The 12819-nt window shown below is 36.5% G+C and overlaps 1 protein-coding gene across 1 annotated transcript in view; it reads right to left on the minus strand.

Moving 5' to 3' along the window:
• Positions 1 to 12819, minus strand: part of NEK1 (NIMA related kinase 1) — a 117674-nt gene that overhangs the window by 74488 nt on the left and 30367 nt on the right. Inside the window, exons 12-17 of the mRNA XM_069493756.1 lie at positions 7079 to 7138; positions 6773 to 6832; positions 6629 to 6679; positions 6388 to 6462; positions 1216 to 1379; positions 1004 to 1135 (exon numbers count right to left, since the gene is read on the minus strand). Of these exons, the coding sequence (XP_069349857.1) occupies positions 1004 to 1135; positions 1216 to 1379; positions 6388 to 6462; positions 6629 to 6679; positions 6773 to 6832; positions 7079 to 7138 (542 nt within the window). The remainder of the gene's footprint in view (positions 1 to 1003; positions 1136 to 1215; positions 1380 to 6387; positions 6463 to 6628; positions 6680 to 6772; positions 6833 to 7078; positions 7139 to 12819) is intronic.

The raw sequence follows: 12819 nt of genomic DNA on the forward strand, positions 1-12819 counted from the left end.
CGTGTGATAATGGATCCACGTCAGTTCACTGAATATAACAAATGGTACCACTCAAGGTGAGGATGTTGACAGGGAGGTTGCACGTGTGTGGGGAAGGAGTGCACAGGAACACTGTACTCTCCACTCAATTTTGCTGTGAACCTAAAGTTGCTCTAAAACTAAAGTGAACCTAAGATTAGCTTCGCATCTCGGGCTTCTGTATATAATATATAATGTATTCATAATGTTAATTTGTATTTACCTCAATAATGTATCTCTGCTCAATTATATATTAGTCATCTTTTCTAATGGGGGAGGGAATCATAAAGATTTTTATAACACTTGATGATGTTCTTCTTAAAATCAACACAAGGAAAAGACAATATGACTAAATTGTCACAAAAACCTCATCTGTTCTTCAGTAACTCACCAGAATGTTTTATAGAATAGGAACGTCTAAGAAAACACATAAGCGTAGTTAAGAAAAAAAGAACTACATAAGTTACACCCACTGACAGTTACCATTATTAATTTAATGGGAGAAAAGAAAAAATCTGATGAACAGAATCACAAACAGGTATAACTCAGAGATGAAGAGGAAACATGCTAAGACAACAAAGAGAAAAGTGGGCTTCTAAGTGATCAGGAAAAGGAAGACAAAAAAACATGCTTTGGAGTTCTGCATAAAGTGTGATTCCATTTAAATTTATATTCTGATTTATTTAAAGCAGGTGAATGAAACACATTATAACCATATGTTGGCTGAAAATTATTTGTTCATTTAAATAGTTATTTTTCAGCCAAAACACATAAGACACAAAACTCAGGCTGAACTGAAGAGCTACATGCTTGCATAATGTAATCCAGGGCCAAATTTGAACCTGAGAAAATTATTGCATCCAGGAGGCAGAAAATATTCCATGTGAAGAATGGTGAAACATCTACAAAGTGTAGGTACTAAGCTATACATGACAAAAGACAAAATTACACACAAGGATGAATTCATGGATCATCACATTCCAACCTGTTTGTACTGGCTTGTTTAGACACGGCCTTCAATCCTTTCAAAGTTTTTCTAATATCATCAGCATCAGGGAAATGGTGATGACCTGCAGCCCCATTAGGAAATCCTGGACGAACTCCAGGCAGAATCCCTCTGTAGATAAATATGCATAGTGGCTTTTGTTACTTTCTCTGAAGCAAAGCATGAGCAACTTCTGCAGAACACAGCCATACCTTTCTGCAAGCCCTCGACCACGTAGTTCTCCTTTCCATTTGGCCTCATTCTCTTCTGCTCTTCGTTGTTGCATTTGATCAAAAATGGCATGGTAATGTTCATACTGTCCTCGAGGAGAAAAAGATGATGGAGCTATGGCCCCTCCACTGCCAATAAAGGGAGTCTGGGGATTAAACAAAGAGCCCTCACTATTTATCTTATAAGGTTAAAAGGCCTGTACTATCCTCAAAAGAAAATTTCAATGCTTGACTTTTTAAAAGTAATTATGTAACATGAACATATTAATAAACATAAAGCCTAAAGCAAAATGCTTTACTACTATAACTGTTAATAATCAAAAAGTAGCAAATTTTGTTACTAACAATAAAGCATAATTCAATGTGACAAACAAAAAACAGTAAAATCTCACTAATTTCATGTAAATATGGAAAAATCTGGTCTTAAGTTTTGAAACAAGCTTGTAATAATATCCATTTCATGTGACTCTGTTCTATTAAGTATATATGGCTTATAAGTAAAGGGGACCCTGCTTTTATAACACTCAAAATTATATTTAAAAACATTTGCATATAGTTTTTAATCTCCAAAATCCTTCAACGGACCAGATATGAAGATATAAACATTACTGAAACATACTCTATGTGTAGATAAAAGAGGCAAAACAACATATCAATCCTTAAATAGTTCTCAAATAGGTTGAGGGGAAAAAGCACAAAACTAGAAAAGCATTTTAGTCCTGTGTTAAGTAAATGATAACAGAGGCATTCCAAAGTAGTAAGTACTGGGCAAATACACAAAATAGAAAAAAAAAAAAAAAAGATCAAAAGTAAAATTCCTACTTAAAAAAAAAAAAAATCCTTGGAGAAAAATATTATTTAACCTGGCCTTGACAGCAAGGTAACTAAGAAAGTAAATATGAGCCAAGGTATTAAAGTAAAAATGAGCAACATATGTGTATGTTTGGGTGTGGAAGGCAGGTGTCGGAAGGAAGTATGATGACAAACGTAATTAGAAGAAAGGCAAATGGGGAGCATTAAGTTTGGCTATAAAGGGTTGGTATAGCTAAGAGGTATCAGCCCTGCTTGTCTGCATTTATAATAACAATAGAAAGCATTTATAAACTTTCCAGCAGCAGCAGTACACCAAAACAGTTTTTAAGAAGGTCGGTAAGTCCATACTACGCATGAGAAGCAGAAATAGGAGAGAGACCAAGGTAGAGAAGCTAATTAGAAGGTTGTTGCTGCACTGACAGTAAGCCAAGAAGCCTAGAAGTACAGAAAGGCATCAACAACAAAAGTCAACGCTGAAGGGAGTTGTGGACTCTCTGTGGGAATGACAAAGGGTAAAGGCAAAGATATAAGGACTCAACCACATGGAAAACTCTTAGTTTAAAAACAGAGGATAACAGTTATAAATAAATAAATAAAATAAAAAGTGTGTCACGGTAGAAGAATTTCATTAAGAAGAGAAAATCGGTAACCTCAAATGAAGAGGTCAATATATTTAAACTTTTCTTATTTAAAAATAAGACAAACAGATAGGACTAAGGCTGGGTAGCAGCCTTTAAAAAAACATTGTTTTGTGTGTAAAGTGATGAGAACAGAAGCCAAAGTACTGAGAGTAAAGGAGGAAAAGCTTCCAGGTGATAACATCTTAAGGTAGAAGTCTGGATAAGAAAAGATAAAAAGAAAAATATTAGAATGAAATAAAGGAAACATCAATGTAACCCAATAAGATCAAATTTGTTTTAACACCTTGGCACAGTAAGTTGCACACAATTTTATAAAAAAGCATGATTTTTGAAAAATCAGTACAAGGCACTTTGGGAGGCCAGGTGTTTAAGACCAACCTGGGCGACAAAGCAAGACCCCCATCTCTACAAAAAACATAAAAATAATTAGCCAGCCATAATAGTATGTGCTTGTAGTCCCAGCTACTCTAGAGGGTGATACAGGACGATCCCTGGAGCTCAGAAATTCAAGGCTACAGTGAGCTATGATTGGGCCACTGCACTTCAGCTTGGGCAACAAAACGAGACCTTGTTTAAAAAAAAAAAAAAAAAATCAGTACAAGATAAATATAGATTAATTGATTAAAGATGTTCAATGAAATTAAAATTGCTAGAAATAGGAAAGAAAAATAATTAGGCAAGAAACTCTATCAAGGGGTTCTCACATACATCCTCAAAATGTGCATCTCAAGTCAAAAAATAGAATCCTGTTACATCTCTAAAGAAACTGGTTACTCTTTGGGTTTAATCTAGTGCTAATATCATTTTAACTTGACTTTGTTGTTTCTCTTCAGCAAAAACAACAGTATGTAAACATCTCTGAAGATGCTTATATTCAAAACAATGTTGAAAATACCATATTAGAATACTGACGCATTATGTTGAGGTATAATTTATACCATAAATAAAATTCACCTATTATAAACATAGACTGATGATTTTTTTTTTTTAAGATGAGGTCTCACTAAGTTGCCTAGGCTGGTCTTGAACTCCTGGGCTCAAGGGATCCTCCCATCTCAGCCTTCCGAGTAGCTGGGACTACAGGTGCATGCCTGGTTGATGGATTTTTGACAAATATACATACTGATGTGACCACCATCACAATCAAAAGCATATCTATTACCCAGAGAGCTCCCTCATGTTCCTTTGCAATCAAAGTTCCTCACTGCCAGCAACCACTGCTTTGTTTTCTGTCACTAGAGATGGGATTTGTCTTTTCTATAACATCATACAAATGGAATTATAAATATGTTCTCTTGTCTGGTTTCCTTCCCTCAATAGGTTTTTGAGACTGATCCACGTTGTTGCAGGTATAAACAGGCTATTCTTTTTTTATTGCTGAACAGCATTCTAATGTATTTTCAAATGACAGATACACCTCTTATATATTATGGTCACTAGATGATCGAACTATTTATGTGGAATATGTGGTAATTTTTCTTAAAGCCCATTCTTAAGAGATATATTAAAAATGAATAAAACAAAGAAATCCCGGACTTTGCAGATATTAAATCATCAAAGATATTTATATTAAATATTTAAACTGTGAATAATATGCCCATTCTTTAGAAGTATTTAATAATAGTGTTAATTTTGAAATATTTCACTTAATGTTTAGTTTTTGTTTTATCTCTATTTTGGGGCTCTCCTTAATCTGACTGACATTATGCTGAGCTTCTGGGTCCTTACCAACTATGCGGAAATCAAACAGCCTAACAAGTATTTCAAACACAATGAAGAATAAGTATAAAAACTAAGATAGAATTTGCTTTAAATCATGGAAAATAAATTGTTTTATTAATCCTCAACGGAAGTATTATGTAAGACTACAAAGTGAAGCAGAAATCCATTAAGCACACAGTATCCAATTATTGAAAAAATTGTCTCAATGAGTTATCAAAAACTATTGATAAAACTGAACTTTTAGGATTAAATACTGCTTGAGACATCATAGGAAAACACATTTTATTACACAGAAGCCATATGTAAGGAGAGGAGAAAAAAACATCAAAATCTCAACACTAATCATGGACTTGATGCAAAATGCTGACAAGGTTTGAGGCCTACACTTTGGTAAATTTTCACTTTCCAATCAGATAAGATATAGGGTTAGTTATTTTTAAAATGCAGCAAATTCTGTCTGACTCATTTCTGATCATTCAGAAGGTAGTAAGTTCCACTTAATAAGATAAAATTATATTACTAAAAACATAAGTCTACATTAACACAGAATTGGAAAAAGTTACTCTGACTGAATTATTGATGTGTGCTATGAAAACTTCTGCATCTCGAGACTAAAAAACAAATTTATAAATCCATGGCAGAATATATATGTCTAGATAAAATAAAGCAACCTTTTATTCAAATCATAACTTTCTGGGGGGAAAAAACAAGTAGGAATTGCAATTAATGCAACCTGACAAATATCTATTGTATGCCTAAACACCAAGATTAATGGGCATGATCCAGGGAAATTTATAATTTAAAGATGTGTTGGCCGGGCGCGGTGGCTCACGCCTGTAATCCTAGCACTCTGGGAGGCCGAGGCGGGTGGATCGCTCGAGGTCAGGAGTTCAAGACCAGCCTGAGCAAGAGTGAGACCCCGTCTCTATTAAAAATAGAAAGAAATTATATGGACAACTAAAATATACATATACAAAAAATTAGCCGGGCATGGTGGCGCATGCCTGTAGTCCCAGCTACTTGGGAGGCTGAGGCAGTAGGATTGCTTAAGCCCAGGAGTTTGAGGTTGCTGTGAGCTAGACTGACGCCACGGCACTCACTCTAGCCCGGGCAACAGAGTGAGACTCTGTCTCAAAAAAAAAAAAAAAAAAAAAAGATGTGTTGATTAACAGTTAATTCAATGATACAAATTAAAATTATAATACAGAGAACAAAGAAAGGAAAAGGGAATGACTATATAAGGCCTTGTCAGTCAAGTTCCAGGCACTGTGCTCAGAAAAAAAAAAAAATTAAATGAAGAAATTAAAGCTCAGAAAAGTAAACTTGCCCAAGGTTATACAGTCTGGATTTACCCAAAGGGAATGTTTGTCTTAATGTATCCAGGTAAATGGTCACCTAGGTAACTGGTCACCTAGGTAAATGGATGGAGATAGGAGTGTGAGGAGGGAAGGGGGGTGCTATCAAGTAAAGGGAGGCGTAAGTGCAAAGACAGAGATGCAGGAGGCTACATACAGCAAGGAAACCACAAACATGGTCTGTAGCTCAGCACCAGTAGAGCATACAATGTGTGGTAGGGAATGGCTGGAGATGAACTGGGAGAGATTGGCAGGGACCAGAATAAGAAGGGTCTTCTGAGAACTTAACCTTTAAGGCTACATGAAACTACAGAAGAATTTTAAGCAGAGGTGAGACAAACTATTTAATTTTTAAAAGATTCCTCTGACAGGGACGGTATATCACAGTTTTCACATAAAATTTTAAAGCAATTTTAACAGTGTCACATATAGTTATCAATATAAGTTATGCATCAAATCCATATAGGAAACCTAAGAATTCATAATAAATGAAGAATTCTAGATAAAAATTAACTATATACCAGAAAAGAAAGAAAGAAAGAAACCCAGTTATGCACATTTGAAAGAGCAAGGGGAAACCAGAGGAAGACAGCAGCATAGCTATGCTGGTATCCAGGGCCTACCTTTACTTCACCACTGCCGCCAGCACTGAGCACATTCCTCCATCCTTGCTCCCTGGCCCTATTTATCCTCTCCAACTTTTGGGGAAAAACAAACAAACAAAATATCATTTCAAGTATTTTATATAAAATACATGAAATACATTCAGCAATAAAATGGAAATCAGTGTACTCCTTTAAAAAAAAAAAGTATGTGTACAGGGAGGGGAGGAGTATGCCATGGAAAAACAGATTATCCTCTTACCCTTTCCTTTTCTTGTCTTCTCATTTGTTCGGCCTTCATTAAATTAATAATCTGTTAACAATTTTAAAGACAAACTTCTTAGAATTCTTCAAACTATTATCATTTACAACTCGTCAAGGAATAAAAATAAGAGCAAAAAACTACCTGATCCTTTTGTTTCTTTTCTTTTTCAGTAAATTCCAACCTTCTATTTCTTGGTGCTTCCTTAAATAAAAAAAGAACATTTTTATCAATAATAATAATTCCTACTTTTTCTAGTTTCATCAGGAAAGTTAGTACACCAATGACAGAGTTATGCTCAGGGAGGTTAAAAAAAAGAAATAAGATATAGGTATTTGTTTGAAAGAAATAAGGAGGAAAGGTTTGGAGGCTTTATGTTGTAAAATTTTGTTTCTTTTTTTAATAATTTTTTTGCAAAGCTTTAAAACAAGCAGACAGATGTCTTTATACCTCAAACATTTTCCTCCTTTCTTCTCTAGGATTCACTCTCTTCACTGGAGTTTGATGGGCCTGGACAAAAAGTAAAACTATAAATTAGACAAAGATTTTGAGGCACTCATTTGAAAATTCCAAATTTATGAAAACTTAAGAAAAAGGCAAAGGCAATTCTTTCATAACTCTCTTTCAAAATATATTATTTTTAAAAATAAAGAAACACTGTACTGCTTGATATGTTATTAAACAAAGAGAAACATTAGATTCAAAGAAACTATGGAAAAGGGTTCGTCCCCAATCTTCAATTAGTTTTGTGCTCAGATATGAATGTTAATGATTCTTTGAGAATGTGCTTTGGCATTTTAATTAAATGACCATTATAAAACAATCAATTTTATTGACACAATATATTTTAACTCAAGGCTGTATCAATGATGTGCTAAGTGGTACTAAATCTCACACCTGATTCCACTGTCAATACTCCCTGAAGTAGCGGGTTCCCAGAATTATCCCATCCCCTCATTGTATTATTATTTCCTAACTCCTGATCTCTAAGTTTGGCTAGTTATTTCAATTCAACTCTCATTTAAGCTAATTATATATCTTACCACTTAACCCCAGAAAAGGCACTAGGGTTGATGACATAAAGATAATACCATATTTAAACAGTAGCTTTCAAACTTTTTCTAAAAGCAACCCACAGTAAGAAATATATTTCCCATCTAGACCCAGTGAAGATATACACACACTCCCCCACAAGTTTCATAAAATATCTTTATATGCATAGTAACCCCTGCTACTTTCTATTCTATTACTTGGGGGTGGAAAAGTCCCTAAAAAACAAAAAGAAAGTCCCTGCTCTTCACCCCCTAAAATGATTTTGCCACCACTATTGGAGCGCAACCCCCAGTTTTCAAATAGTTATGAGGACCTCTGGGGGCACTATTGTTGAAGTACAGGAAATAAAAATTGTAGATAATGCTTCTAATAGTATTAAAAACACAGTTAACATTTCAAATTGTGCTCTATGTACATATAATTTAAACTAATAGGGAATGTTACCCAGCAGCTTTGAAAATTACAAATTCCTTCCACACAAAGGAATACTATCTGGCAATTAAAAGGAAATAAAATACTTATACATGGTACGTGGATCAACCTTGAAAATATCACGCTGAGTAAAAGAAGCCAGTCACAAAAGACCACGGTATATGATTCCATTTATATGAAATGTCCAGAATAAGCAAACCCATATAAAGACAGAAAACAGAATAGTGGTGGCCCAAGGCTGTCGGGGTCGGGGGAGAATGGAGAGTGACTGCAAATGGGAAAATGATTTATTTTGGGGTGACAAAAATGTTCTAAAATTGATTGTGGAGCTAGTTATGCAACTCTGAATATACTAAAAACCATTTAACTGCAAACTTTTAATATGTGAGTTGTGTAGTATGTAAATTATATCTCAACAAAGTTGTTTTTAAAAAATACATAGCCCCAAGAGTTGCTAAATAGTAATCTTTGGAAATAGAGCCCTACATTCTACATTTTGACAAGTTCCACAGGTTTTTTTGTACACCCAGTTTAGCACCAGTCTCAAAACTTATGAACCACACCAATTTAAAACATTAATGTAATACAGCAGCTCAATATAAATGACTAGCTTTTATATACATTACACAATAGTGTGCAGTAAGAAGAGAATGTTCAACTAAAACCCCAAAATACTCTTGGGTTGGTTAAATGAAGGCAAAGACTGTATTCACCTCCCGATGTTCCTCATTGCCTCATATGGAGGATATGCAAATATTTGAGAAATAAAAAACCAAGCTGCTCCTCTGAGATCGCACAGGTATTTTCAGAACACTATTTCTATACTGAAGAGAAAAATACAATAACATAAAACATCCACACTCAGAGAATTGTTTTGCTTTGTGTTTCTTTCTTAAAATGAGAGTCAAAATAATGAAATATATTCGTGGAGCTCCCTCTGGTGGCTTATTCACCACTCCTTTGCTTTAACAGAGCCGTAAAAAAACAAACTGATTATTACAGGAATTAGAACAAAGTCTTATGATATACAAATATTTTGTTGACATGTTGAGTAATAACTTAATATGCATTAGCTTAAATTTGTGCTATTAAAACATGATAAGACAGTATCATTAAGTGGTTATGGAGGCCGGGTACGGTGGCTCACGCCTGTAATCCTAGCACTCGAGGAGGCCAAGGCGGAAGGATGCTTTGAGGTCAGGAGTTCGAGACCAGTCTGAGCAAGAGCGAGACCTCATCTCTACTAAAAATAGAAAGAAATTATATGGACAGCTAAAAATATATATGTTAAAAAAAATAAGCCGGGCATGGTGGCACATGCCTGTAGTCCCAGCTACTCGGGAGGCTGAGGCAGGAGGATTGCTTGAGCCCAGGAGTTTGAGGTTGCTGTGAGTGAGGCTGACGCCATGGCACTCTAGCCCGGGCAACAGAGTGAGACTCTGTCTCAAAATAAATAAATAAATAAATAAATAAATTAGACAGTGATAATGTTGTAGAGAAAAACAAAGCAGAATAAAGCAGATGAGAAATGTGGAGGTGGACTGGAGGGATGGCTGATATTTGATAGAGCGTGGTCAAGAAAGGCTCTTCATACAGTTAAGTTTTGAACACAGACAAGAAAGAAAAGAGAATGGCAAATACAAACCCATTTTTTCAGGTAAGTGTTAAATACTTGGCATGTTTAAGGTGACCAGATTTGGCATGGCTGGACTGGGACTAGCAAGAGGGGAGTAGAAAATGAGGCTTCTGCCTCAGCCTCCCAAGTAGCTGGGACTACAAGCATGTGCCACCATGCCCGGCTAATTTTTTCTATATATTTTTAGATGCCCAGCTAATTTCTTTCTATTTTTTTCAGTAGAGACGGGGTCTCGTTCTTGCTCAGGTTAGTCTCGAACTACTGAGCTCAAACGATCAAGGAAGGTTCTTTTTAAAAAGACTTAAACATACAGGATATTTGTTTGCTAACAGAAATGATTCAGTAGAGAGGAAAAGATGTATTATGCAGAAGAGAGCACAAAGTCCTTTAGTAGGCAAAAAAGAATAATAGTAAACAAATGGTAGTGTTCACGCTGGATGGAAACAGAGACAGGTCATCCAAAGGAAAAGGAAAAAGGGCAGAACATTTGCAAATAGGTAAGACTGACAGGCAGAGTGACAGTGAGAGTGTGGGAAAGTGCTCTTCCAATTGCTTCTATTTTCTCAGTGAAGTAGGAAACACGTTAGTACTTGTGAAGAGTAAGGAGAGGGTAAGAAATAATCCTGCTGGAAGTGGGAGAGTAAATACACTGAGGAAATATAACAGGGTTGCCAGAAGGTGCTATTCTGACATTATTGGTTATAAATTTAAAGTTAGACCAGTTAGAAGAGCCGGATTTCACCAAGTTAAGTTTTTGCCAGGTGATTTATAATAACAGAAGAGAGGGGCGAGAGAGTTGAGATTTTAGAAATTAGTATAATAAGAGAATATGGAATTTAAGCCAGGTAAGGAAAATAAAAATAAGGAGAAAGACAATGAAAAAAACTATTCGAATGCATGGATCCAAATGGGGCAAAGATGTTTTGGAGGCAGACTCCTCGATGAATAAGCTAGAAACATAGGAAGTATTGGTCAGGGTGTGGGATGCTCATAAATGAGACTAACAAAGAGTTACTATTATTGATAATGACAAATTTAATGGCATGACTATAGATGAGAGTTCAAATGTCAGGCTAGAGACAATATTATTGAAAGAGAATGATCAAGAAAATAAAAGACCATGTACTAAAGGAAGTATCGTCTTTTTGCATACGAAATCACCAAGAATTATGACAGCATTGGGAAGAGTGACAGTGAGGCGGGTGTTAAACCCTTCAGAAAACAAGGGTCTTCAGATGGCCTAACACAGAGGGACAGCAGGTGAAACAGTCTGGTAGCAAAAGCATCAAAGCTGGGAAGGGCAGAGTTAGGGAGAGTCTGGCAGTGAGAAGCAAGGAAAACACTTCCTGCATCTTACCTCTAGACCCAGGAGTATCAAGGGATTAGAAAACAGCCACCAGGTAAGAGAGCTGCAGAAGAGTGTGTTCAGGGACAAGCTGGTTTTTAAAGCAAAAAAAAAGTGAAGACATCTTTAGAAGTTTAAAAATACAGGGGATTTTGCCAATGATATACCATAAAAGGCCTTTGTAGAAGAGTTTAAGTGACTATGCAGAAGGGCTGAAGGTGTAGACTGGGGCATGACCATCTTACAGAGATAGAGACCGTGAGGGGAGGAGGGAAGGCCTGGAGTCCTAGGCTTCTTGTGACAATTGAGGTAAAGAGAGAGAATGGATCTGATAGAATCGGTCCACTTAGGCTTGAATAAATATAATTTTTTAATAAAAGGATAAAACCAGCATGCCAGTTATCATATTGCCCCTCAGCCCCAAATCCACTCTCCATTGTCCTGCTTGTGACACTGGAACTAGCCATCGTAAACATTTCTTCTTCGATTGCCATCGCAATGTTGAGCTTCGTCAGGAGATGATATGGGAGGGTCACTGCGAAGGAAAGGAGCTTCCCTTCCTGACTAGCGCCTCCTTTCTTCTTGTTACTGCAGCAAGTGGGACAGTGGTACTCACCCTTGCGGGCAGCTTCCAGGAGAATTCAGTCACTCACCCCCTGTGAGTCTCCCCAGCATTCCCAGGGACAGCCTCCCACACAGCTTTGCTGGTGCCCCCGCCAGCATCCCAGCCTGCTTCCCAAAGACGGCAGAACCAGCTAGTTCCAGGGCGCCCCAGCAAGCTTCCCAGTGCATTTTACGGACACGCAGGGAGGTTCATCAGCTCCACAGTGGACAGCTTCCTGCTTGCCTGCCCCAGACTGGGGTGTCACCCAGCGGACTACTGCCATGCCCTACCCGGTAAGGCTGAAGCTCAGCCTTAAGGATGGAGTTGGGGGGATCTTCAAAACTTTGTTTCCTTCCTTGGGTACTCTGCCTTAGCACTAGGAGTAGCGCTGTTCCCTGTATCTGCTATTCCTCCTTTAGAGTTCTCTCTACCTCTTCAAGGCTAATTCCCTAAAAATGATTATTTATATTAAATTTTCCCTGTTTCAATAATCACATGGTTTATTGTCTCTTGACTTGATGCTAATTTAAATAACTTATTTGAAGACTGATTTACAGTAATGATTTTGAACTATGACAGATATTAAAGTGAGTGACCAATCCTACTATGAAGTTTATCTTGTACCAGGGTTTATACCTATGTATCTAAGCATGTGTGCATGTATGTGTGTACATATGTAACCCCAAATAAGTCCCATATACCAAAGAATGCAGCTACTGACATAAAGAAAATGTCAAATTCCTGCAACTGACACTGTGTTCTTGTGCATGTCACTTAAAACGCTATAGGCCTTAATTTTTTCATCTGAAATATGACAGAGTAACTACGTGATCACATTACTTCCAGCTATATGATTCTGATATACTTATTTGACTGTGAATTTTCAAATACAAAATTTTCCCAGACTTTATCAAGTATGTCACAGGTATTTACTTCCTGAACGCTCAAAAACAAATGGCTCTGCTTAGGTTGTTCAAAAGTGACTTCATTCATAATGTTGCTTTCTTTTATTGCACCAATACTACTTAATGTTTCTGTATGACTTCTGTAAGTCGTCTTAGTTTTATTAACAGAAGACTGGTGAAGTAGAGAATGGCAATGTCCCTTAGTGACATAATAAA

The sequence above is a fragment of the Eulemur rufifrons genome, chromosome 18 (assembly GCF_041146395.1).
Source record: "Eulemur rufifrons isolate Redbay chromosome 18, OSU_ERuf_1, whole genome shotgun sequence".
NCBI lineage: Eukaryota > Metazoa > Chordata > Mammalia > Primates > Lemuridae > Eulemur > Eulemur rufifrons.